The 27767-nt window shown below is 44.8% G+C and overlaps 1 protein-coding gene across 3 annotated transcripts; it reads right to left on the bottom strand.

Moving 5' to 3' along the window:
• Positions 1-647: 647 nt before the first annotated feature.
• NDOR1 (NADPH dependent diflavin oxidoreductase 1) lies at positions 648-27767 on the bottom strand. 3 transcript variants are annotated; one of them, XM_054998049.1, is made up of 15 exons: positions 27610-27765; positions 21692-21826; positions 20794-20871; positions 19659-19756; positions 19400-19498; positions 18818-18919; positions 17946-18140; positions 15308-15429; positions 14766-14986; positions 14521-14628; positions 11331-11445; positions 10662-10808; positions 10064-10182; positions 4801-4895; positions 648-1620 (listed from the first exon to the last, which is right to left on the bottom strand). In XM_054998049.1, the coding sequence occupies exons 2-15, from the start codon at positions 21824-21826 to the stop codon at positions 1476-1478; spliced, it is 1779 nt and encodes a 592-aa protein (XP_054854024.1). In that variant the 5' UTR covers positions 27610-27765; the 3' UTR covers positions 648-1475. The 3 variants fall into 3 exon arrangements, with proteins under 3 accessions (XP_054854024.1, XP_054854026.1, XP_054854025.1); XM_054998051.1 differs by lacking the exon at positions 10662-10808 and having other exon boundaries at positions 27610-27767; XM_054998050.1 differs by lacking the exon at positions 14521-14628 and having other exon boundaries at positions 27610-27767.

The following is a 27767-nucleotide window of genomic DNA, read 5'->3' as shown; positions in this document are numbered from 1 at the left end:
CTAGCCTAAGGCAGCACCTGGCCTCGCTGTCACCAGCTACGATGGGAACGGGGTCACCATCCTGACTCAGCCGCTGGCCTTTGCTGACTTCTTGCTCAACGGGCAAGCTTAGTGGAGCCTCAAAGAAAAGCTCACCTTGGCACCTCAGCAACCTTGCCCTAAAGGAATGAGGGTGGCCAGAGGATTAAGCATTTGTGGCTGCAGCAAGAGATCAGACACATCCACACGGAGAAGGGCTCAACCTGGGGCTAAACAACTGAGTCTGCCCAATGCACTTCCAGCACTACCTTTGTGCCAGTCAATTAATTAGTGCTTTATTTCCAAAGTCCAGAGTGGCATCCTACTTTTTGACTCCTGTGTCTTTGGAACGTTTGAGTGGCAAGAAGAAATATGGGTATGGATATAAGGAGAACCTTGCCAGAGATGATACCAGACACAGGCAAGCATCCTGTTTCCTGCAGTTGAGGAGATGCCCTCAAGAAGAAACACAAAGGCAAAAGCCTTCCATGGACATCAAGCTCCAGCAATAACAAGATAATACTTTGCATGTATAAAGCGTTTTCAGTGTTCATAGGGCTGCATATCCATTATCTTCTTGGAATTCTTACAACAGCCTGGTTGGGATGGCCAGTATTATGATTCCCTTTATTGCAGATTGGAAGAGGAGGACAGCACATAGCCTAAGGTCACCAACTGAGTTTGTAACAATGGTTAGATGTGAGCCAGTGTTCTAAGATCACAGCTTACTCTCTTGGCAATTATACACTTATTTTCAGAGATACACTGCCTCTGAAGCTGGAGGTTCCAGTTAGCAATCAAAAAATCTTAAATTTCTCTTAATTCCCCCTTCTACCGCTCACCATGCTGCATCATGACAGTGAGTTAATTATGCATTGCATAATGAAATACTTTTATTTGTCTGTCCTAAATCTGCTGCCAATCAATATTACTGGTGGTAGTGGGGGACACCTGAATTCTAGCGCCATAAGAAATGGAGAAAAAAAATCTGTTGACTTTCTCTGCAACTTGCCAGGGTATATCATAACCTCCTTACCATGTCATACAATGAGAGGAACGGGGGGAAAGAGACTGAGCAAGAGACACGCAACCCTGGAAGAGCACTCCTCACCCTGGGGAAGATCCAGAAACCATCAGAGTCAGCCACAACTGGAAACAAACTGTCACACAAGATGGATGCTAGTCTGCCTTAAAGAGGTAATTACTGTGCTCTTAATGACAAGATCAGCTGTCTAGTGCCCAAAATCCATGATCCTGTTTTTTAAAAAATAAGACATCTTATAGCCCATGGGAAGGGAGGTAATTTAGAGGAGGTTCCCACAGATACAATGAAATAACATCCTCCCTTTTCCAAATTTATTGGTCAGTGTCTGGGTACGCCTCCCCCCCCCACATTTGCTACATCTGTTCAGCTTTGGGTAAGAAGCATTCTCGGCCACTAGAGCCTCTGATGCAACTCAAGACCAGGTCTCGGCCTGGAAGCGGTGGGCCCGATCCAAATTTGCCAAGTACTCCTCAGCCTCTGAGGCAGAGAGGCCTCCTTCTGACTGGAAGACAAACTTCAGGGCCTCTGCTACTGCCTCTGGCATCTGCTTGGCATTCCTGGAAAGAGAAGGGTCTTTGTTACAAGGAAGAAGCTGAGACTGGATTATCCCCCAACCATTTTGTGGCCCTGAGTAGACCATGATAGTAAAAGTGGTACCTATCTTCAAAAGTGTGTGTGGGGTGGGGGAAACTGGAATAAGTAAGCCCAGTTTGGCCCTTAGCAGGAATTTGGAAGCGGTGTGATAGTTGGGTGGGGATATTTCAAGGCAAGGGGAAACAACAAAATCCAAGTACAGGGTGCCTGAGATATGTATTTAATTTCAAGTACACAGTAATTGCAATTTTTATTTTATTAAATTGAACCTATTTGTCAGTCACTCCTGGCACCTTTCCACTCATTTCTAGAAATCTGTAAGGCAAGAATTCATTGACCTCTTGCTGAGCAATTGGGCAGAATATTTCATTCATGTTTTCCTTTCTCTCTCTGTAACTAAAAGGGGATAGAAACTTACTTTAAAGCAAAAGATAACTCGGAAGCTGAAAATTCAGGAGCTTGGATTATCTCTAAATTGTTTGGGGCTCTTTTATAGTGACGGTCCAGCCTCTGTTTGGCATGGTTGAAGCAGCTTGTTTCAAAACCTTTTAATCCCTGAAGACATCTCCAGGTGGCTCAAGAGAAAGGCTGCTGGCTGGGCCAAGGGTACGCCCACCTGCTTTGCATTTCCAAGAATGAAGCAGAACCTGTTTTGCCCACAGAACTGCTCCTACGTCTCCCCCACCTCAAAGAGGGAGGTGAATCAAGACTTCCGCCTATCATTACTGAGGACTTACAGTGCTCATGACACAAGAGTGCACGTTCCAAGTACGAGGTACTACATGATCGATTTGTTATGAGATCTGGGGAGGCACACCTAGAGGGATAGCCAAACACATCAGCCTTTAATCAGAAATTGCAAGCTAGCCAAAGAATGCAAAGCCAAAACAAAGAAAGAGAAAGACAGTGCAAATGACCGAGCATGGGGGCCAGGAAGGGAGGACTGCTAGGGACAATATCAGAACCTGGGCTGTATTCAGACATCAGTCAGCCATAGTTTAAGAGCCATGGCTTTATCAAACCCCAGTGAATTATGATGTTTAATGCAGATGATCCCACAAACTGTGGGTTGCTGGTTGGTACCAACATGAGATTTCAAACTAGGGTTTGTGTTTTGTTAGTTAAGCACAGTTTGTATCAAATTGTGGTTTACTGTGACATCAGAATCCACAAACCAGTTTGTTGGGTGCCATCACCCCCTATAGATGCCTGGCCTCAAAGGTGGCAGAATGAGGACAATCTCACCTTGCAGGAAGGCGTAGAGGAATAAAGAAGCAGACACACTGTGGCTTTTACTAAAACCGGGATCTCTTACTTAGTATCTGGTGGGCTAACCAACATGCTAAAGATTCCTTGAGCTGGAGGAAAGCAGTGCCATTAGGAGAACAGATCTCTTTTATCAATTCTCACTAATTAATAATAAGAGTTTTAGCAAGCATGTGATGCGAAGAGCATAGAACAGAGTGTCTATTCTGCACTGGTGACTGCTCAGGAATACAAGATCGCTTAGGCACATGGCAAAACTGCTCCAGCCACAGAGAACTGTGATAGCTTAGTGGTTAAGTGGTTGGGTTGTGAGTCAGCACTCTGCTGGTTCAACTCCCACTACTGCTGTGACCACAGCAGGTGGCCTTGGGTAAGCCACTCCTCTCAGTGTTGTTATAGTAACAACACTGATTTTGTTCACGGCTGAGTGGGCACTACTCTGTCTAGAAGAGCTCCATATAAGTGCAAGTATTATTATAATGCCTGTGCCATTCTTTTTCTTTTTTCCATATTTCCATATTTCCATTCTTTTTTCCATATTTCCTTGCAGCAGAATTAAGTTAATACTTGCTCTGCTGGCCTATTCAAGAAAGCCCTGGAATGTACTTCAGTGTAGTCTGGTTCTCTTCAGTGAAGGCCTAATGTTCTCTCTTCGAAAGTAGAAACCATGTCTGTGTAGTACTGCTTGGCTGTGGTTCACATGACTGAATGCTCACTCATACAAAGAAATACCTTGAATGCAGAGAACTAGCCCAGCCGTCTGTGCTAGAACCTTGCTCCCTGACATGACATTGTCAGGACTAGAATCTGGGAGACCCAGACTCTGCTATGGGTGACTCTAGGCCAGTCGTAAACACTCGGCCTAACCTACCTTACAGGGTTGTCGGTAAGGATAAAATGGAGGAGAGGAGAATTATGGGAGCTACTCTGGGTCCCCGTTCGGGAGAAAGGTGGGGTATAAATGAAGTAAATAAACACATTCTGTGTGCAGGATTTTTTTTTAACATGGAAGAATATTCAGCCCCCTGTATTCTGGCATGGTACAGCCCAAACATAAGTTTTCCTCCTCCATGTGAACTAGGCCTAATACTTTCCCTTTGAATAATGCCATGGAGGATGTCAGCTAATGAGACATTAAGGGCCCTTGGAACCCTCAGCCCCAGGAAAGGAATAATAGAACTAAACTGCATGTCCTAGAGCATTCCTGGACAAGACTCCCTTCAAACTCTAACACCTCCTGGCCTCATGCTCTAAATATTTGCTCCCTCTCCCTGCTCCGCAGGCTGTTCTCTGGCTGTGGCTTGACTCAGTGTTCATTAAGCATGTGTCAACATGACAGATGAATCCCAGTGTAGGAGGGTCCTTTGAAATTGGACACAGTGCCATACAGTGACTCAGGGGGGCAGCCTTGCTGAGGGGAACCCCAAGAAGCTGCTCTCAGCCTTCAGAGACTCACCGCCACTAGCTTAGAGAGCTTTAAAAGGGGATTAGACAAATACTTGTAAGTCTATGGATCATGGTTAGCCATGATGGCTAAATAGAGCCTCCATGTTCAGAGGCAGTATACCTCTGGTTGCCCATTGCTAGGGGAGGGCAACAACAGAGAGAGGCTTCAGCCTCTTTTGTTTCTGCTTGTGGACTCTTCTGAGGCATCTGTGGGGAAGAGGATGCCTATGGGCCTTTTGTTTGATCCTGTAGGGTTCTTCCTAAGTAAAGAAACCCAAAGCAAACTGCTTGGGGGTAATTTTCAAGGATTAGATAACCAAATAATTGCAGACAACATTAATTGAGAGTCTCAGACTGGCATGGGCTGGGCAACTGGCTCACCATACACAGACAAGTTCAGGTCTTACTCACTGCTGCTCTTTGGCACTCACCCAGCCAGGTAGATGTGTGCATTCTCCTGGCTCACCAGGTCCCAGATGAGTTCCTTGTTCTCTCGGATACGGTGCTGGACATAAACTTTCTGCTCCTGCATGTCATGGAAGAAGCATGGTCTAATAACAACATTCCGTGTTCGTATAGCATTTTCAGAGTACTTTCATGTGAATTCTCAGTCATCCTTACAGCACCCCTGTAAGGTAAGCCAGTGATATTATCCCTACGTTGGAGATGTGGGTGTGGGAAAACTGAGACACCGTGAATTGCCTAGAGCCATCTAATGACTATGTGCTGACAATCAGATCTGAACAGGTGGCCTCCTGGATCACAGCTTGCTCACTTGTTCTCAGTCATAACGCTCTACCAGTTCCCCTTCATTTGGGGCTACCTAACTAGGCCCCCTCCCAAGAAGACTACTTTCTATGATCCAAACCTCTGCTATCTGTTAGACACTTACAACTCAGGCCATGGTGATGTATAATATAACTGGGAACTGCAACTGAAAACCCTATGAACAAATCTGGCTCCCCAAGAGGCACTTCCCTCACCCCCACCCATTTTTCAATGTTCAGGAAAAAGAAAAAAAAAAGTCAACAGAATGGAGTCTGTGGCCTGCAGGACTCACCGCTTTGAGAATAGGGGTTGGCGTCATTACCCCATTTGCAAATTCTAGCTGCTCATCTAAAAACCTAATACCATAATAATTCTGAAAGCAACATGAAATATCTAGATTCTCTGCCCTCTTCACCTAAGTTATGCTGCAGCCTCTAATCATTGGCAAGGTGCTGAAGCCCTCATATCCCACAACCATCAGGACAAGAAACTTGCTTTAACACGCCCCCCCCCCCAGCCGAGATTCTCAGAATGCTGACACCTATCCCCAAAACAAAATGCTTTGCTTGTGCATGTTTCCATGGTGGAAACATGGAATACCTCACAGACTGTGACTATTAGGCATGGAGGGAAGGACGAACCCAATGCGAAGGTGCAAACACACCCCAAGCCAGCTACAGGTGGATCATCCCATTGATCGGCATAACAGTGGTGAAAGCAAAGTTTGCTTTGCTCTTGGTAAACCATTTCCATGAGAAGGTTTAAGCGTCATGTCCTTCCATAAGACCTCATTTGTGTGATTGCCGTAGTGCACATTTAGCTATTCAGGCCTGCAATTCTGCTGGAGTACAAAATGGAATACTGGAGGCATAACTGACTAGAGAATCACAGTTTTGCATTGCGCTGGGGAACGCTAAAATGTCAGATAAGTGCTGGAAATGCAAAAAGCACGAAGGATCATTATACCATATGAGGTGGACTTGTGAAGTAGCGAAGCAGTACTGGGGAGATATAATAGAAGTAATTAATGAGGTGTTACAAACCCAAATAAATAAGAACCCAGAACTGCTGCTACTAAACTTGGGAATGGAGAATGTTCCAGTGCAAAACAGAACATTGTTATTTTATATGACAGCTACAGCAAGATTACTGTATGCGCAGAAATGGGAAGTGCAAGAAGTACCTACTGTAGAGGACTGGATTTACAAATTGCTGTACATGGCAGAGATGGATAAAATGACAAGAAAACTTAAAGACCTGGATCTGGGACAGTATTTGGCGGACTGGGCGAAACTGAAACAATTTTTGGAAAAAAAATGGGATGTGAAAGGAGAACTGTGGCAGTTTGAGAACTTTTGAAATAAGACATTTTAAACAGAAGAGAGAAGTGACTTTACCATTAAGAATTTATATCTATTTTAATCTAAGCTTGGATTATAACATAGCAGAAGAGGGGTGAAATTTAGAACTGATTTTTTAAAGAATAAGATAGGGAGGTTACGATAAGTAATACCTTTCTCAGAGTATATGAATAAGGGAATAGTTAAATAAATATACTGATGGGGCATACTATATATACTATTATGTTGGTAGATCAGATTGTATATTATATAATGAATGTGCAGTATGGTGCTGTGTGCGGTGCCACATTGGTGGCAGGGCGCACAGTAGGGGTGTTAATACATATTATAATGACAATAGTATATTTGATAGAATATATGTTTAAAATAAATAGAATATGTTTAAATTAAGACTTTTGTTATATATTATATTATATTATACTGGTCTGCTATATTGAGGGGTATAAGATTTATAGTATAATTGATAGATGTATATTATACTGATAGAATATTTGATAGTATAATTGATAGAAGTATGTTATATTGATAGGATATTTGATATATATGATAGAATACCTGGAAAAAAAATAGAATGTGCTTAGACTAAGGGAATTATCAAGTAATAAGAGGGGTAAGGGTTGGAAAGCTGTTGGAAGTCGATAGAGAGGGGGGAGGAAAAGCGTGGGGGATAGGGTTAATTAGATATTGAGGGAATGTATGTATTGAATTTGAAAAGTATACTCACCAATAAAAATTTTCTAAAAAAAAAAAAAAAGAGAGAACAACAGTTTTGCTATTAAAAAAGTAGCAGAAGTAACTGCTGGAAAGATAAGCCAGGGAAGGGGAGACCCTAAGATTGACATGCAGGAGAATGTGAGTAAGAGTTGGGGTCAGGGTTCTAGTAGTGTTGTTGCCTCTTGCACTGTGTAATCCACCTGGGATCTCAGTGAGAAAGGCAGACTATTAATAATAATAATATGACTAGCAAAACCTGGTTGCAAACAATGCAAAATAAAATGCTGCTGCTTGAGGCAATGTCCGTGCAGACTTCCACTTTCCTTGGTGCAGAATATGGACTGCCCCAGTGCCAGTTATTACCGTGGAGAATATCTTGCCAGAAGAGCACTGAAGGATTTTTTAAAAACCGAAGAAAATGCCAAGATTGGTGGAGGGAATATTTAGAACACACCTCATTTTTACCGAGTGACGGGTCCTGAACCACATGTGCATACAAGCACATGCAGGCAAACAACCCAAGATGCCTGCCAGCAGAGTCAGATCCGGAGGTGAGAGGCAAGCAGAAAAGCAGAGGGTGGAGAGCAATGAATCAGGTGCACGGAGGGAGATGGTTGCTGATGACTACATTTCTGGGTAAACGAGGAGGGTGCGTGCACGTGCTGTGTGTTCTTCAACAGCCGGCTGCAGCCGGAAGCTGGGTGTGAACACCAGGCCAGGCCTTTTAATTGCTCCATTCCTTGTTCTCCCCCTCGGAGGAACGTGGGTGGCCACTTTCCAGAGTTGAGCTACGAGTAAGGCGGCACACGGCACAGCCCTCCCCTGCGACTCTGCCGCTTCAGAATGGGGGAGGGGGAGCCAAGTCTAACTTTCTTCACGCTTGGAGAGCCCTAGTAGATCACAAAGCTAGTACAGTAGGAAGAACGACAGCTCAGAATTAAGGCAGCCACCTGATATTTCTGCCAGTACTTCATACGTTGGAACCGGTGGTCCATTAACCACATGCTTTTTTATTAAGTATTTAATTGACTAGATCCGCTGCTTATTACTTAGATTTCCGTGTTTGTATAGGTTTGTTCCAAAGGGCTTGCATTGTGATGTGCTGGTGATGTGGGCTTTTCAAGAACATTTGGTCCTTAATTATTAGCTGTTCTGATGTACAAAGCCGCCTTACAGCAAGTTGCCCATTGGCCCATCCAGCTTGGTCTTATCTACTCTGACTGAGAAAAGTCCTTTCAAATAGCTGTCATCCTTTAATACGAGACATCAGGAACTGAACAAGAGATGGGCAAGCTCTTCTCGGATAGAAGTTCAAATCTAGGCTCTCTTTGGGTCAAGTCCTAATAAATGGTGCTGCGTACAAGCATTCAGATGACTAGGAACCTGTCCTTACCTCCATAACTACAAGAAAGAAAAGCTCTTTTGAGGCTGGGATCTGTGGGGAAAAGAACCTTCTGCACTTAGAATCATAGAGTTGGAAGGGGTTTTACAGATCATCTAGTCTAACCCCCTGCGCAATGCAGAAACAGCATTCCTGTGCTTACACAGAATCACAGCATACACACGCTAAAAAAAATCTCTCTGCAAGAAACTAGAGGGCACTGATCTGGAAGCAGCAATAATTTCAGCCAAAATACACATGCTTGCAAGGTCGGAAGAAGGACAGAACTTTATCAGGTAAATAAAAGGACCCAGCTGCTCAAGCCAGAGGAACAAAGGAGTCTCCACACTGTGAAGGTCAAACTGTGTGTGTGTGTGTGAAAAGGCTGAGATCTACTTCGGTCCCCACTTACAAAAACCTGGCTGTCAGCTGAGTCTCAAGTACACAATAGGTCTCGAACAGGTGAGCTGAGAGATTCAGGCTGCTTTCACCCCTGCCAGGTTTTGGCCAAAGGAGGGAACTGCAAGGATAGCAACTGCGCTTTCCAAGGAAACCTCTTCATACCTATAGGGCTAGAATGCTATACAGACGTTCAGATCAGGATTGAGCAGCTCAGAGATTCTTCTGTAGCCTCCTGTGATGGGCTACTTTTGCTTTTCCCTCCACCCTGCTCCACTGTAAGAGCACTAGAAACCAGTTTAACAACCACATGATATGCCCTTACACAGGGGAATTCCATCAGTGGGCAGTGTCTGTATGTCAGCATGATCCATGTAAGCCCAGAACCTGGTCTTAGGCAGAGAAGTTCAGCATCCCAAGAGTCTCAGCTTCATTTCAAAAAGTAAAGCAAGAGCTTTTAGTCCTCAGGGCTGCAAAGACAGGTTGAATGAACACGGGCACCCAAGGGCAATCTCCTGAGCCACAGAGAGGCTGAACAGGATTTATTTCAGTCACTAGAGGGCAGGGTTTCGGTGCCCTGAGTAGCATCTTGTTCAGCCCGTGACTGAAAAAAGCAGAATAAATACACAGCAAGAGGATCAATACCCTTTAAGCTGTACCTCACCCCTCTCCACAGTGCTGATTACAGCTGCCCATTTGTTAAAGGGCTTGTTGCTGGTACATGTGTGGTCAACACTGCAGGATGTATCCTGCCACATGCCCCCAGCCACTCATAGACAAAACCCCAAGAATTTTCAAAGTGGAACCCTCAAAATCTGAGGCCTAGTGAGCTACCCAAGTCTGCCAGTGTGTGCCCAGGTCTCAGTACTCTCTTCAGATGGGCACAGAAGAGGGACTCATAGCATAAACTCCTGCAATAGACAGGCCATAGAAAGCCTCTCCATTGGCCAATCCAGGCATCTTCTGGCACAAGCTTCAAGCAACCAAGGGCCACTGGGGATTGAAGAACACATACACACCCTATGCCTGCATTTATGTCTGACCCAACAAAATCTCATGCTCTGAACTCACCTGATCCCGGGAAAAGGCTGCGAAGAGTGTCAGGAGACCCCTTTTCACAAGTTCGTCCCACTCTGCCTGGCAATAGAAATCTTTGTCTCTTTGTCGGCAGCCAAAAAACAGGCAATTCCCTGTAAAGCAATGGAGCGCAGGGGCATCAGAAATGGGTCATGTCACGGTAACTATTCTGTGATATGCTATACTAAGATTTTGATAAATACTGAAATTTGTTTTATTCTGATTCATGATCAGTTAATGAAGAGATTAAAATTAACAATTCTCAACTTTATCAACAGTCCTAACAACAATTGATTGCTGTGCCTTGCTGTCTGAGATGAGAACAAATCTCCTGTATCTGAGCAGACCTACAAGCATAATGCCACAGGAAAATATCAAACCATGCCCCCTGCTTGCAATCTATCACCATTCCTTCAAAGCGTGTTTCTTAAAGCAGACTCAATAGTGACACCTATTGACAGTTGAAGAGGAAGGTAAAAAAGATCCCACAACGGACCCCAATGCCATCCAGTTAACGCCAATGAAGCACCTACATCACAACTCTCCCTCACCAGAACTTTACAAACATCTGTCCCCAATTAAGAGCATCCACCTTTTTTGCCCTGGGCAACCCGCTCCTGTATCGCCGCTCGGAAAGGTGCCACTCCTGTGCCAGGCCCAATCATGATGGTAGGTGAACCCAGATCAGCTGGGAACGTCATGCTTCCTTTCTTCACCCAGAGAGGCACCCTCACAGCCCCTAGAAAGGAAGCGAAGAGCTCACTTCAACAGCAGGTGTGCCAAATGGCAGCGGTCCAGGGAGTCATTTGGTTCTTCATGCAGCCATCTACTGTTCTGTGCACAGGAAGTGAGGCAAAACCAGGCTCTCTTATAATATGTTGAGTGTCCCACTGTAGTCTGAACTAAATGCTTGTAGCTCTTTGAGAGAGACACCAACAGCTTTTGGAAAGGGCTGTGGCACTGAAGGAGAGCTCCTGATTGTAGACCCAAAAGGTCTCCCAGGTCCAGTCCCCAATAGAGGTATCTGTCTGACAGTTGTGGGAGGCAGCATTCTCGACTTTTGGTCTAATCCAGCTGGGCTCATCTTGGGTTCTTACATCCATTCATGAGGCTATACTAAGAGTAACAACAGAACTGGGATAGAACTGAAATCAGCGGAGGCAGGAGGGCAGCTCCTACACTGCAAAAGCAAAGCCTCCCCCCATCTACTGTGTGTGACCTGTCCCCCCACCCCTATCCCGTTCATTGGTGCTCAGCTTACCATTCTGTGGGTCCAGGGAGGCAAGCCATGATGAACAGAGGCCACGCCGAGGTTTACAAAGACGGGTTTTGTACTGGACCACAGCCAGGAGGATCTCGATTCTGTTGGGGAGCGCCTAGGAGCCGAGATAGAGGGAAAGAGTCGATATGGTGGAATGTCTCAGATGGAGGTTCCACCTGGCTCAGCTGAGGGAAGCAGGGACAAACAGGAAGGAGGGCAATCCTAAACAGGACAGTAGTTGGCTCTCGAGAAAAGAAAAAAGGGATCCAGTCTCAAAAAGTACTGGATAGGAAGGACTGAAATGCCACTGAAATGCACGTGAACAGGCCCCCAGAGTGATCAACGCAATGGAGCACTTTCCCTAGAAGCAAAAGCACTTCGGCCATTTTTTTAGTTTAAAAATATGACCAAGGGGAGATATGATAGATATTTATAAATGTATGAATGGGAAGGAGAAAATTGATAGGACTTTTATTTCACAGAAAATGGGGGCACCCAATAAAGGTGATAGGAAGAACATTTGGGGGAAAGAAAGTACTTCTCTACCCAATGCATGATTAACTTATGGAACTCACTGCTACAAGACACAGCAAGGATCACTCATTCAAGCCTCTCTGAATAGAGACCAGACAAATTGGGGAAGGAGGGAAGGTCTCTCAACGGCTATTAATGGAAACTCCATATTCAGATAAAACAACAGAGTCCTGATGCATCTGTTAAAGGGGGCTCTGAGGCATGAAAGCTTATGCTACAAAAAATTCATTAGTCGTTACGGCATCACACGATGTTTTTGCTTGCAGCAAACTAACTCGGCTTCCTCTCCAGAATCCATGTTCAGAGTAAGGGTACTTCTGAGTGTCAGTCTTGAGGGGTGGGGGAGCAGCAACAACAGGTTGTTGCCTTCAGGATGCAGCTGTGGGCTTCCTGGAGATGTCTGGTTGGCCACCCTTGGTAAAAGAATGCTGGACTAGAAGGATCTTTCATCTGACCCATCTGGGCTTCCCTGATGGACACAGACAGAATGATCCTTAATTTCTGTCATGGCCCTGCCACCCAAATGCAACTTTGCAATTTGGTACCAGGAGTAGGGGCTGCTGCATGTCATATCCCTCCCCCGCGCCCCCCCCCAGCTCTACAGAGTCAGATTACTACTATGAGAAGGGGTAACACTGAAGTAGTACCATCTGCAGGACTGAGATGGAAACACACCTTAAGGCAATATTGAGAAGCAGGAGTCCAAAAAAAATGCATAAAATTATTTCCATAATAACTTTTCTTAGGACCAACCAAATAACATATACCACCTTGAGGACTTCTGAGTTCACTAAAACTCTTCATCTGGCTGTATGTTATAAAATTGTTTTAAAAGACAGCTACTGGAAGCCATTTGCCATCTTGCTTTAAAAAACATGTGTTAAACAATGTCCAGCCTGATTAGGGTGTTTAGTGAATTCAAAAGCTTGCACAGTTGTAAGCGTCATTTGGGTAGTCCTAATAAAACATATTATGGAGATCATTTGCTTATTTTTTGGAATTTACTTTGGGACCCACACCACTGCTAACAACTTGCCTCTTGGGTGCCATCTTTCGGTGAAACAAGGAAATTACTGTGCCCTGAAGTTAAAACACAGTCTCTGTTCCACCCAATTGTATTTATATATGCACAAATAAATTTATATAATGCAATTGGTAAAACAATAGGTGCTGGGCTGCAAAAATGCACCGCTCCTAATCTCTCCGCATAGCAGGCAGAAAAAGTGGGAAGGAATGAAACATGCATATTGTGCTATTTGAAAGGGTCTTCAACTCCAAGAAGTACTATGCATGACCATACCTTTCAAACCTGAACTGTTTTTACTGAACTTCATATAATTACAGCAGCAAGAATAACATATGCGAGATACTGGAAGAAGATAGAGGTACCAACCAAAGGAGGATAGAAAAAATCTTAGAAACAGCAGAAATGGACGTGTTAACAAAACTGATAACAGAACAAAGTAGACATGACTCGCAGAAAAGATGGACACCCTTCTATAGATGGGTCAAATCAAAATATGGAACAAGAAATTAAGTACATGATATAAGGAGAGGAGAGAATATTTATTAGAATTAAGTAGTCTTACAGAAAAACTAGGTCTAGAATAAGGAAAAGAAGGTATAAAGAGGAATGAATCGTAGAGATGGAAAATAAATATTTTGTTGTATACTATCTCCTTTGATATCCCATGATGTTATGTTTGATATCCCTTGATGTTATTTGTATGTTTATGTGTATGCACCCTTATTGAAAATTAATAAAGAGTATGATAAAAAAGAAAAAAGGGTCTTCAACTCACCTCCTTTGCAAGCTAGTCAGATAGTCTGAGCAAAGTTTAAATTATTAAGTAGCTCAGAACCACAATCCTTGCAAGACCTGAGCTTGTTATTCAGCATACTAGAGTCCTGCAAGGATGCTCAGTCTGCATTACCTAACAAGTCTGGTTGTTCGGACACAAACTGGATGAACAGGGTGGTGTATTTCTTCAGTGAGCACAAGATGGGTTCTATCCCTGTTCATGAAGTATGTTTTCTATACCTTGAAGCTAACAGAGAAAAACAACCCTAGAGCGGTATCACCAGTATTTCAAGCTTAGCAGTCCAGAGATGTTAAACAACAGACAATTTCTCTCTAAACAAGGTTAAAGATGCCTAACAAGATGGACAAGGGGGAGAGGGAGGGAAAGAGAGAGAGAGATTAAGTGTACAATATGGCCTCTAGTCTCACTTTGAGATGGCAACAAGGTACCCACTCACCCCACCCCCAATTTGTTTGCAGAACTGGCAGCTGCTGGGAGCAGGGCCTTTGCATCAGCTACGCCAGCACTGTGGAATTCTCTTCCCTGGGCTGTTCATCTGTCTCCACCTCTAGCTTGATTTGGGGGACAGGTGAGTAAGTTTCTTCTCCAGTGTTCCTCCCCAGTGTTTACATGCTGAAAACGGAGGATGCTTAAACACACTGAAAGCTCTGTTGGGGGCTCTATTGTTGCTGCTGCAGTCATGGGATTTTTGCAATGGCATTTTATTGTTTTGCTTTCAGGATGATAGTTTTTAATGTACTTTTAATGGTTTGTAAGTTGCTTTGAAAGTTCAGTGAGTTATGCAATATCTGTGCCTTCTCAGTAAGACAGACCAGACACTGTCCCTTCCTTACCAGTGTCGAGGAAGCAATCGAGAAGGCACGGGGCCTGATCCGCGGGATGAGGTCCAAAATATAATCAGACGGAATGGCACAAGTTGTGTGAGGAAAGTCACAGAGCACCTGGGTGGGGGAGAGAAATAAGTGTGGGCTTGGTAATGCAAAAGCCCCACGTGAAACAGAATCGCATAAAGGCAGCAAAACCACAGGACACAGGGTGAGAGCTGCAAGACCAAGAGAGACTTGGGGGGCCATCCTACCTCTAGTGTGGTCCTGCGCGGTCGGTTGCAGTAAGCATAGAGATCCTCCTGGCCTTGTGCAGAGCTGAACTCTCGCAGCTTCTCTTGCTCCAGTTCGTTGGGTGAGAAATAGGAAAGGAGCTCAAAGAAGGAGCGGCGGGGGACGCAGGAAATATCCAGGTAGTGGCTCACCAGGCGACGGACAGTGCATGGCTGAGGCAGGAGAGGAGGAAGGGGGGTGTCTGAAATGTCACAAGGCAAAGACACATCAGCATCTCTGCCAGGGCACCAGCGTTTCCCCCTATCGGAAGATGGTTCTGTTCCAGCATCCTTCATGAAGCCAACTGGCCTTGCTCATTCTGGCCAGTTGGAACTATCTCTAGGGAAGCTCTTGGGTATCACTCCAGCCAGTAAAAAGAACAGGCTACTCAGACACCAAGCAAGATGTGTGCATGACTGCAGAGCAGTAGCTAGCCACCCGACACTGAAGAAGGGCCGGACAGGACTGTGAATGGCTTTCAGCGGCCATTTGGTTGACGCATGCATCAGGAAGTCGCCAGTACCTGACTCTGTAGGTTTTAGCACAAAACACTTGTCAGGATCCAGACGCAGAAGATCGCAGAAGAGCTGCACATCCTCAGGAGCATTGCGTGGCTGGATCATCACCACATCGCCAGCGAGATACCTGCAGGGAACAGGCAGCACCTTAGTGTGGCTCCTCTCTCAAGGGGTCCCGCTTCCACTAACTGGGAAGGTGCTAGAACATGTTAATATCCCCACCCTACCAGAAGACCCACTGGGTGTCCTTAAGCCAGCCACTATCGGTCTAGACTACCTCACAGGGATTTTGTGAAGATAAATAAAACAGAGCAGGAAAGAACCATGAACTCTTAGGATGAAGGGTGGGGATAAAAATGACAAGAAGGGATACAAAAGATTTTGAAGGCTCTTCAACATAGTGGTTATGTGGTTGGGTTGTAAATCAGCATTCTGCTGGCTCAGCTCCCACTCCTGCCATGAGCTCAGCAGGTGGCCTTGGGTAAGCCACTCCTCTCGGCCCCAGCTCCCCAGCTGTATTGTGGGGATAACAATAACACTGACTTTGTTCACTGTTCTGAGTGGGGCACTAATCTGTCTAGTAGCATATAAGCATAGTTGTTGTTGTTGTTGTTGTTATTATTATTATTATTATTGAGAGAGAAGCAGAAACAGATTTACTATCCTTCCACTGGGCCTGTAAGACAGAGATGTTCCACCAGGCATATGGTTGAGGCTGAGCTGGGCCTCCACCGGCCGAATAGAGGAGCTTGGGCCCCTCCCTGTTAGAGGCATCCACCACCGGGCTTTTTAGGAGATGGTTGGGTGGTAGATTGACTACCTTCCCGCTGCTATCTTGGATCTTTTAAATATTTATATTACATTGTCAGTTTATTGCTGTTTTAAACTGTTTAAATGTAATTTTTATAGAAACGTTTTATGGAAATGTTTTATTGAATGTAATCTGCCCTGAGCCTGCCTGTGCGGGGAGGACAGAATAAAAATGGAAATAAATAGAGTAAATAAAATAATAAAATACAGGCAATAAAAATTCCACTAGAGAGAACAGAGACCCTCTACTCTTGGACGGCTTGTTCTTATTAATATTACTAGATCAGGGCCTAGCCTGTCTCCTTGCTAGCATGTCTGTCAACGTGGAACTGCTTAGAGCTACTACAGCTAAGTGCTGAGCTGCTGAAGGCCAGGAAGTCCTCCACTCACCCCCTCCCTCCCTGCAGTTGTAAAACACACAGGGCAAGCTAACAAATAACAATCACAGGCAGTGGATTCAGGATGCATAAAAAAGACTTCTTCACACAATGCATAATTCACTTGTGGAACTCAATGCTCCAGGATTTAATGATGGATACTAGTGAAAAGGTGCAACGCCTGCAAGCCGCTGTGGCTAAATTTTTGTTTTATTTTACGTCATTTACACCCTACCTTCCTCCTCAATGGAGACCCAAAGCAGCTGACATTATTCTCCTCCCTTGTATCCTCATAACAAGCCCTGTGAAGTAGGTTAGGCTGAGTGTGTGTGACTGGCCTAGGATCACTCAGTGAGCAGGTGGGTCACCCAGATCCTATTCCATCACTCTAGCCACTATACTACACTGGCTACAAGGAACCTCCATCTTCAGAGGCAGCATACCTCTGGATGCCAGCTGCTGGGGGCAGTGGTGGGGGAAACTTGGGCCTCTGTGCCCCTGCTATGGGCATTCAGGGGGCATCTGGTTGGTCACTTAGGCAAACAGGATTCTGAAGTAGGCAGATTGGTTCAGATCTAGCAGGGATTTAATTTTGTTCTTTTTGCATTACTATTTGTAATAATGCAAAACAGTAACATCAACCAACAACGTTTATATTCTATCTTTCTCCTATTGTAGAACTCAAGGTAGCCTCCCTAGGATTCTCAGGGTGTCTCCCCATCAAGCCATTAGCCGGACACCAGATATACAAAGCATCACTGGGCTTGCTGTATCATGTGCCCTCCAACAGACACTCCAGGACTTGCCTTTTTGACCTGCCTAATGCAGATTGGGCTATTAATGGATATTAACTGTGATTTTGACAAACCAAATGGAGCCTCCATAATTAGAGGCAGTGTACCTCCAATAGTTATATGCTGGGAACAGAAGAAGGCTACCGCCATCATGGCCTGCATATAAGTTCCCAGAAGTAGCTCAGCTGACCCCTACTGGGAGACCAGAATGCCAGACCAGCATGGCAGGGCATGTCTATAAACTGCTGAATTGGGACTGGGGTGGGGGGGGCAGTCCTCACACAAAGATACAGAAATCCCCTTGTTCTAATACACTGTGCCCTGACACAGTGCATCAAATACACACTCTTCTGGGCATGAGATTTTATTGACTGTATTTTCATTCTGCTTTTTGGCCCAAACTGGCTCTTAAATTGGCCTATAGTAATTTTAAAATACAGATAGAATTATAATGTAAAGGTGTTCTAGGAAGCAGTTCTTAGTGGAGGACTAGGTTCAGGCATGATGGAAGAGCTCCTGGCTGCTCTCTCTTGGCCTCAGGAATAGCAGCTCTAACTGGGAGGAAGAGATTGCCAGCCAGAGTTAGGTCCAGGCACTTTTCCCATGCCTGCTTCTCTGAAACCCTAGAGAAGCCTCAATGGTAGAAGCAAAAGGAAGCTCACTCCATTCCAGAGCCCGTGACATCGAACTGAATGAGGCGGACATCCTGGAAATGAGATTCTGCTGTCACCCTCCGGTTGGATACCATCCGGGCAGCAAAGGGATGCACCTCCGAAGGGGCTTCTCGAGTGACTTCCTCCTGCTGAAGGAGGCCAGAATCCTCTTCCAAAAACTGAAAGGTGAATTTGGGTGGCAAACTGGAAGAAAGAAAACAACACGGAGGGAAGTACGTAGCTCTCTTTACATTTTGGAGTACCATGCTCTGTGTTCCAATCAATCACAGAAAGCCAGTCCCTTTCCCTACAGTTCTACAAGAGGCAGACCCTGTGAGTAACAACAAAAGTCTAAAAAATCCCATGCAGACTCTGATTATAGTCCATTACCGGGCTGTACTATTTTTTTAAAAAAAAATCTGCACCAGTAAACCAAATCCTGTGCCTGGATAATATATTTGCACAATGTATTCTGCTAGCCATGCAAAAGGAAAAGAAGCTCTGCAGCTGCCCCCTAACCTTGGGAAGACTCATATATTTTCTTCTTCTGGCTTCTGAGATCATCAAATATTGCCCATACCCTTTTAGCTATAACGGCTAAAAACTGAACACATGAAGCTGCCTTACACTAAGTCTTGGGCCAGCACTGTCAACTCTGGCAGTGGCTCTCCTAGATCTCGGGGAGAGGTTTTTCACATCATCTACAATCCAGTCCTTTTAACTTGAGATGCCAGGGATTGTACCTGGGACCTTCAGCATGCCATGCAAGTGAGCCATGGCCCCACCACTGAGTCACAGCCCCCCCCCTTCCTTCTTTAAAAGCAAAGTTAGAAACAACAAAAGGCAAAACTCTCAACATGGGGGTTTTCCTCTGTACTTACATGATATCTGGACCAATGATGCTGAGGCCAGAAGGAAGAGGATACAAAGCTAAGATCTTCCCCCACAAGTCCAAAAGCCATGGATCGATTACTGCATCTGAGCTGCAGAAAGCAAGCAGAAGATGGGAGAGGAGCTACTCTGGAACCTGAGCATGCTCAGTGTTTGATTCTAATCACTAATTCAAATGGCAGAGTGTATGAACCCAGATGACAGGGATCTCCCACACCCACTCGGATTGTTTTTCTCCATGCTTGCAGGCTATAAAGCCGGAACTTGCCTCTGAGACCGTGCAAAGCATTTTTACCTCCATAGTCCCCACAGCAGCTACCTTCCCTAATGAACTGTAAACAACAACTGGGCGGAGACTTAGATATATAAATTCAAACTGTATTATCAGTGCAAAGTGCTAAGTGCAATAAATACCAATACAATAGAAAAATTCATACAGCAATAAATACTACCAACTTGATGATCTGTATCAATATATACAGCCCAGGTGTTCACTGATGTCCAAACAAAGTCAAGCCCAGAGTTTGCTGGAGAAGCCAACTGTCATTGTCATTGTCATTGTCACTTCTTACCCCAAGTCATGCTGGTCGTCTCCCAATGCCACAGGCATGATAGAGTTGCCCCCGAGCTGAAGAAGTCTCTTGTGTAGTTTTTTGGCAATAAAATTGAACCTGGACAGAGGGCACAGCAATGCAGTTAGAGGAATCTGGGGGAATAACCTTCTTCCCATCAGCCCCAAAGAACTGCTTCTTCTCTTAGCAACAACCAAAGCAGCTCAAAACCTTCCCCAACCATTCTGCTTGTAATACTCTCACAGAAAAAGGAACTTACTTGGGATATGAGGAATCTCCGAGGCCCAGAACAGCATAGTCCATCTGGCACAGGGAAGTGGCAGGTAAGCTTTTTCGGAAGAGGAACCTCCAGAAATTCTGAAATTTGAAAAATGTGGGGGATTTTGATGGGACTAATTGCAGGAAAGCTGCTGTGGACTGCATTCCTTGGGGATGTACCCCATTTGCTCCTGGACAATTGGGGCCAGCATCATTAGATGGGAGGGCCTAGCACAATCAGAAAGGGAGGATCTACAGCTCAGTATGCACATGATCAGCTAATGAAAGGTCCCTAGCATCTTCAGTTTGCAAAAATTTCATCTTGCAGGGCTGGGAAAGATATGACAAAATCAATCTACTGGGGCCTGAATCCTTTACAGCACAGCATCCTGTCTCTAGCTGGTTCCAAGTGGACAGCTGTGTTGGTATCTGGTTGAACAGCAAGATCCAGGTCCAACTAGATTTCCTTAATGACCAGCTGGGTTTCCAAAGTATGAGCTTTCAAGAGTCAGTTGCCTTTGACTCTGACAAAGACTCTTGTCTTTGTATTGTCGAAGGCTTTCATGGCCGGAGAACGATGGTTGTTGTGGGTTTTCCGGGCTGTATTGCCGTGGTCTTGGCATTGTAGTTCCTGACGTTTCGCCAGCAGCTGTGGCTGGCATCTTCAGAGGCGTAGCACCAAAAGACAGAGATCTCTCAGTGTCACTGAGAGATCTCTGACACTGAGAGATCTCTGTCTTTTGGTGCTACGCCTCTGAAGATGCCAGCCACAGCTGCTGGCGAAACGTCAGGAACTACAATGCCAAGACCACGGCAATACAGCCCGGAAAACCCACAACAACCACTCTTGTCTTTGATTAGGAAGCTAAGTCAGTTTATTAGCTGTGTACCAGGCAGGATTTCTTTTTTCAGCCTTTCCAGTTGTGATTATAAGACGAGATTCTTCCTGCCTGGACCAATTAATGGTCCAATTTTGTATAAAGAAACATTAAACTTAGAAACAGGATACAATATTGCAAAGCACACAGGCCCCAGGAAAACTCAGTGGGTCTAGGATCTGACCCAATAGGCCATTCATACCCCCATGTCAGATTGCCTTGTGATCAACTCCAGCATCAAGGTGCTAAACATGATACCTTCATATTATCAGGAGGGTCCCCTTGGCCTGTGGTTGCACAGACAAACACCACTAGTGGCTCATGGATCAGGTTTGCCTTCAGAAAAAAAAAAAACAGACAAAGCAGGTCATTATATGCTCAACAGATCTTTCAGTAATACAGTCATTAAAACAAATTATAGCACTTGTACACATAATAGCATTCAAGATTTAGTCTCAATGGCTGCATTAAAAATATTAGCCACTTCTGCAGTAATACGTTAATTTTTCTCAGCAAGAAAAAGATGAACTAGTTCTTCGGCTGAAAGTCCTGGTACCTTGTCCAGGAGTGGAGCACTCCTTTACAGTAACTACAGAACAGCAACACACGAGCTACCGTCTGAATTACCCCTGTACCACAAGGACACAGTCGTGCATTTGAAGGGATTCGCTTGCAGCAATCTTTGAGTGTTGCTGATGGCAAAACATTACAACATGCTAATGTAAAAGATCCCCTACGTTTTGGTACCTTTAAGATTCTTAACAAGTTTGCACAATTCTTAAGTACTGGATGAAGAAATAATGTTAGAAATGGACCAATTAAAGTGGAGAATGCAATATGATGCCTGCTTCGAAGCAACGTAGGATACATTGGGGAGGGGGTTGTCCTTAAGTGTTGTGGAGATAACCCTAAAAGGCAAGGCAGGTTAAATTCAGTAACAAGTGAAGAGAGGAACCACGGATTGCCTTCCAGGCACCCTCTTTCTCCAGGGAGCAGCACAGCTAATGTAGACCCTTATGAGCTGTACTATTACTCTCATTTTGCAGACTGGCAGACCTTGGCCAGGACTGAGTGGCCTGCTTAAAGACACTGAATGAGTCTACAGTAGAGGTGAGATTCAAGCAGAGGACTTCCTGACCAACGATGCAGCCCTCACCACATTGTAGCTGTCCAAGGCCTCGACTCTGCACTGGAAATGGCGCCGCTTGGCTTCCCGGCCAATCCTCTCAGCTGTATCTTGGGCAGTTCCAGTCTGGCTACCAAAAAGAACAAGGATCTTCCGTGCTGCCATCTAAAGAAAGCAAATAGGGAGGGGGTCACAAACAGCAGCTGAGAAAAATGTCCAACTCTGCTATTTTGTTAAAAGCCAGCTATTTCTCCAATTAAAAAAAAAAGATGAGGGAATTCACAGGTATCAATTGCAAAAGAAAGTTAACAGAATTTGAACTGGCTGTACCTAGAATATAACTTGGTGCAGAACAGGGTCCCTTGACTTTGAAGTCTAAATTCTGTAGAGGCTGGGATCAGAGGCCAGGGACACAGCCGCATGCTCCCAGGAAAGCAACAAGAAAGGCACCAGGTGCTCCCAAACACAGCCTGCTTACTTTGCAATGCTGATGGCAGAGAGAGATTTTGGGAGCTCAGACATTCCCACCTGAGTTTGCAAACAGCCTCTCTTTCTGATCTGGGTAGCCTGGGCTATGCCTTCTGGGAGAGCTGAGACACATTACACCGCTTTAGTAAAGCACAATTTAAAAAATAACCACAAGTCTGATGACGGGGGCCTTAGTTTCTTACATAAATGTAATGTAGCAGAAATTGGCAACTGGAGGCCAACCTCTGGTCCCAAACAGAGTACCACGAGGCCTGCCCTGTGAGATCAGAAATCAAAGGCCCATCTAGTCTGGCACTCTGTTTCCAAAAGAAATGTCTCTGAGAAATTTACAAGCAAAGAATGAGGACAACAGCCCTCTGCTGCAACTTTCCTGCAATAATATATTGCCTCTGCACCTCTGTTCAGCTATCATGACAGGTATTGATAGATGTATCCTTCACAAAACTGTTCAACCAGTTAGTTAAAAGCACCTAATCTACTAGTGCAGCCCTCAGCAACAGTGTTCAAACAGATCACTTGGTGCAAACAGGATCTGAGAAAAGTTTTAGGCATCAAAGCACTGAATATTGCAGCTAAGATTTTTGGCTTCTTCAGTCCATCTCTATTGTGGACTTGAACCTACAAGTTTGTTACTGGCTCCTAGGAAGAAAAATGATTCTGTCATCTACACAATACAAACTATGTTTGCAAGTCTTCAGTGTGAGCATATATTCCCATATGAAGATATCTCATGCCACTGGCCCATCCAGCTGAGTATTGTTACTCTGATTTGGAAGCGACTCTTTAGGGTCCCAGGCAGAGGGCAGGAGCCAGCGTGGTGTAGTCGTTGTAGTACCAAAGTAAGATCTGGGAGACTCAGGTTCAAACTCCCACTTTGCTAATAGAAGCTTGCTGGGTTACCTTGGGCTAGTCATACCCTCTCAGCCTAATGTACCTCACAGGGTTGGTGTTATGGACCAGCCAAGGCCAGCAGAGCATAGAGATGCAGAGGACTCTTCTGAGGAAGAGGCAGCTGGTGAACTGGACCCAGATCCATGGCCAGTGGCAGAGGCACTGCAGGAGGAGGCAGTTGCTGAGGGATCAGACATAGACCCACAGGCAGTTTCCAGCACATCCCGACCCTCAGCTTCCCAGCCCTGGGCTAGGCACCGGCCAGTTCTCTTCCTTTGTCACCAGAGCCACAGGAATGCCATCAGAGGAGCGCAAGGAGAGATGTTCAAGCCAGAAGGCGCACTGGCCTAGCATCAGCAGTGATGATGATGAGTCCTTGCAGGAGCAGGGCTGAGACAGCTGGCAGGTGCATGATGCAGCAACGGTGGCTGAGCAGCATGAGCTTAAAAGCAGCAGAGAAGGAAGTGACTGTGTGGAAGCAACATGTTGGCTTATTACTGACCTTGCTGCTTGTGTTTGGAACTGATTTCATCTCTGACCTTGGCCTGTAATTGAGAACCTGATTCTGGAATATCCCTTTGGACTCGAAGCCATGAATGTTGTCTAACCTGTGCCTGAATCTTGGAAATGTGATTCTTCCTGCTCTGGCAGCCAGGAAACTACCCCTGCCTGCTGGCGGTGTGAGTCAATAACTGAGACAGTTAACTAACAATAGGGAAGAATGCTGTTTTATTGTAATTTTTTTTATTTACGTTGTAATCCGCTCTGAGCCTGTTTACGAGGAGAGCGGATTAAAAAAACCCAATAAATAAATAAAAGAGAATATAAGTGAAGTAATTAAATACAAAGGTCTCCCTCAACACCTGCTGAGATCCTTTTGCTGGAGATGCAAGGGATGAAATTAGGGCAGGGGCTCTGCCACTGAGTCACTGCCCTTCCAGAAGCATCGTCAAAAACAGTCCCAAGTATGACGTGAAACCCTCAGTCGACTTGCCTTGGAGGAGAATACATTCTTCTTCATTGCCTAGTGCAAACCCAGATATGTGGATTCCTCAGCTGGAACATCCTAGACATAAACAGTGACTTGCTGATGCTGCCTCTTTGCTATAGAATCTGCTCTTTCCCCTTGGAATGTGCTGACTTTCAAGGCTCAGTACAAAGCCAAGGCTTTAAAGGTCAGGAAAGAATGACACTGATGCTGCATTCTTTTCTGTCTTGCTCTATATAAAAGAATGTCTGTCACGTATTACGTTTACGTGGAGTAAATCCAAGAGGGGGTGGTCCCAAACAAATTGAAATGAAGCCGAAGAACAGGACCACGTACAAAAGAGTTTAATTTTCTTGCTCTCAAAACTCAAATATAAGGCACAACGAAAAGCCAAAATCAATTTTCTTGCTTTCAGAACACAATTGTAAGGCAACGGGTTTGTCGGCTTGGAAATTAGGCCCCGTTTCGCACAATGTGCTTTGTCATAAGCCACATGTAAATCAATTATAGTCTGCTATTGCTACTTTTCTCTTTTACATAGAAGCCATGAAGTAAAATCATTCAGGAACAGAAGCTTCTAAGAGAAAAGTAGCAGTAGCAGACTATAATTGATTTACATGTGGCTTCTATGTAAAAGAGAAAAGTAGCAATAGCAGACTATAATTGATTTACATGTGGCTTATGACAAAGCACATTGTGCGAAACGGGGCCTAATTTCCAAGCAGGCAAACCCGTTGCCTTACAATTGTGTTCTGAAAGCAAGAAAATTGATTTTGGCTTTTCGTTGTGCCTTATATTTGAGTTTTGAGAGCAAGAAAATTAAACTCTTTTGTACGTGGTCCTGTTCTTCGACTTATTACGTTTACACCAAAGCCACTACCCAGCACTTTTACTGCTAAGAACTTAAATGAGCCCAAATGTATTACCATCACAAAATCTGGCAATTTGCACAGAGAAGCACGCTGCCATGAGCTCTAGGAAGAAAAATCACAATAATAGCATGGTTCAAGTATTGGAAGCGCTTCAGTATTCCTTTCAACAATCCAGCAAGGTAGGTGCACAGCATGTTGCAGATTGGGGACCAAAACACCAAGAGAAGCTTGCCATAGGCCACTTAACAAGTTCGTAAAGAAAGATGTCAAACCAGGACATGAGCTCTTTCCCTTAACCCATCTATACCAGCCTTTTTGTTAGCTTCAATACATAACAAAGTAATTTCAAGCCACTTTGTGTCAAGCGTCTGATCCAAATGCACATACCAGCACCTAGACTGCTCTAGATCCAGCCATGTTAGTCTGTAGTAGCAAAATAGTAAAGAGTCCAGTAGCACCTTTAAGACTAACCAGCTTTATTGTAGCTTAAGACGGTTCTACGTCTCAAACACACTGGAGGTAGAAAGCCACAGACTGTGACACTGTCACTGGTCAAATACATAGAACTGGAAAACTGAAAGATATTTAGCTAAGTAAAAGACCGTAAGTGCCACTTCCCTTGTCTGCAGACTACTCAGGGGGGTTTGGAACCCCAGCACTTGCAAGTTTGCATTCTCCCACACCAGCACCAGTCAATTTAATAATTTGGTCTCCCACTAAGTACCTTTGGCACAGCATGTTGAATCGGCAAAGGGCAACGAAAATTTCATGAGTTTGTCCTCAGAACAACTTGAAAAACATAGGACAGTTTTCATTTCACAGATGTGGAGCTGAGCCTCAAAGGACAGTGACTTTTGCCAAGAACATTCAGGAGCCAATGGGTTAGGCAGACTTGGTCCAAGTCTCCCAAACCTGGCTGTCTCTCTGGTAAATCGCAGGAGTCCTCTTTCTCTCCTATAAACATGATCATCTCTCTCTTCTCAATGTTCAAAGCTCTCCCTCTCTGCCTTCCAACAGCATACTTGCTCCTTCATTCTTACGTCTCCTACCTTCTTGCCTTCTTTCCATTATGTCACTTGCTGTACCGTGGATCATTCCCTCCCTGGCTCAGTTTGTTAATCAAGCGGCTTTCTTTTTCCTGAACTTGCCCAGATTCAGCGCACATGCTCCTTTCCTTTATGATAAGCCCCAAATATGGTTCTGTAAGCCTGCCTTCAGCTATGCAAGTACAGTGCATCCAAGTCTTCCTAAGAAAGAATGGGGGGGGGGGCTGCTTGAAGTCTTGCTCTTACTTAAAAGCAACAGTCCCAGAGCAACCATCCTGTGTATTATCTCTCTTGCCTACACAAGGCTACACACTTGGACAGTGGCTGATACCAAATGATAACAGCTTGACCATGGGAGGGCTGAAGTCCTTGGCAACACCAGCACAAATCTGCATCTCTACTTAGAATATAGAAATAAAGAGCAAGAAGGTACCCCAAAGATGATCTGGTCCAACCTCCTGCACAATGCAGAAAATTCACAGCTACCTCCCCCCTTCACACACTCCCATGACCTCTGCTGTATGCCCAGAGGGATGCAAACCTCTAGGATTTCTCGGCAATATCATTATTTGTTAACAATAATAAAATGATTACTATTATCAAGTAGCACATTTGCCTTTTGAAACATCAAAAATATTTCTTTGATAGTCAACAGAGTCTGGACTTTGTTTTAGCATGCTTTATGTTCAACTTTTTGCTTGTTACATACTACTTTTTGCTGCAAATCAATGTGACTTAAAACACACCTATTTACGAACTATATTATCACAATCTTTACTGTTATTATAAATAATCACTGTGCTTGTCTTGCATACATTTCTGTTTTGCATAGAAATATCAGAGGCTGTACCACTTGTGTTTCATAAGCCAACCACTTACTTTTTCCTCTCTCTACATGGACCTACCAACAAACTGTATACATTTGACAAAGTAGGATCTGGATCACAAAAGCTTCTTCTACAATAAGTTAGATAGTCTTTAAGGTCCCACAGGACTCTTTGATGCTTTGACTGTCACTGACTAGCCCTGCTATCCATATAGTCATCCAGCTAGCTAGCTAATGAATTCTTACCTTGCCTTTCCTGCAAAGGAATTTGGGGGCAACATTCATGATTCTCCCTTCTCCCATTTTATCCTCACAAGTCACACTGAGTGATTGACATGGTTCGTAGTAATGCCAGCTCCAGGTTGAGAAACTCTTGGAGATTTTGAGAGTGGAGCCTGGGGACAGCGGGGTATAATGCCATGGAGTCCACCCTCCAAAGCAATCATTTTCTCCAGGAGAACTGATCTCTGCAGTCTGGAAATCAGCAATAATTCTGGAAGATCTTCTGACCCCTCCTGGGGGTTGACAACCCTACGGGGATTTTGAGGGTGAAGCCTGGCAAAAGCGGGGTTTGGAGAAGGACTTCGACGTGGTATAATGCCATAAAGTCTACCCTCCAAAGCAGCCATTTTCTCCAGGGGAACTAATCTCTATGGCCTGGAGATGTTGTAATTCCGGCAGATCTCCAACAATCACCTGGAGGCTGGCAACCCTAAACTCCATGGTAATTTCAATCCAAGTCTCCCCTGCCTGACAACCAGACCCAGACCAGAGCTACAGAGTTACAGTGAAAGCATGGAAAGGAGGCACTGTACTCTGTCCATGATCAGAAGTACCTTTGTTCTTTACTGAGGCGCTGCTAAATCCCCAGAGGGTCTGAGCTGGAAAGAGCTGCCCAGTTCCCGCCAGGTACTGGACATACAGCTGACCCTTGCTCGATAATCTCTCACTCCCCCAGCACCGCTCCTCCTCCATCAAAGCCGGTTTCCCACCG

Source organism: Eublepharis macularius, chromosome 14 (assembly GCF_028583425.1).
Source record: "Eublepharis macularius isolate TG4126 chromosome 14, MPM_Emac_v1.0, whole genome shotgun sequence".
Classification (NCBI taxonomy): domain Eukaryota; kingdom Metazoa; phylum Chordata; class Lepidosauria; order Squamata; family Eublepharidae; genus Eublepharis; species Eublepharis macularius.
The sequence above is the reverse complement of the archived record's forward strand: the minus strand, read 5'-3'. Positions and strand labels throughout refer to the sequence as shown.

Coding starts and splice junctions, on each gene's coding strand:
- NDOR1 (XM_054998049.1), bottom strand. CDS start 21,826: ATGGCAGCACGGAAGATCCTTGTTCTTTTTGGTAGCCAGACTGGAACT. Junction 15,430..17,945: donor GTCACGGGCTCTGGAATGGA/GTGAGCTTCCTT, acceptor TGTTCCCTGCAG/GTATCTCGCTGGCGATGTGG. Junction 1,621..4,800: donor GCACACATCTACCTGGCTGG/GTGAGTGCCAAA, acceptor TTCTCTTTCCAG/GAATGCCAAGCAGATGCCAG.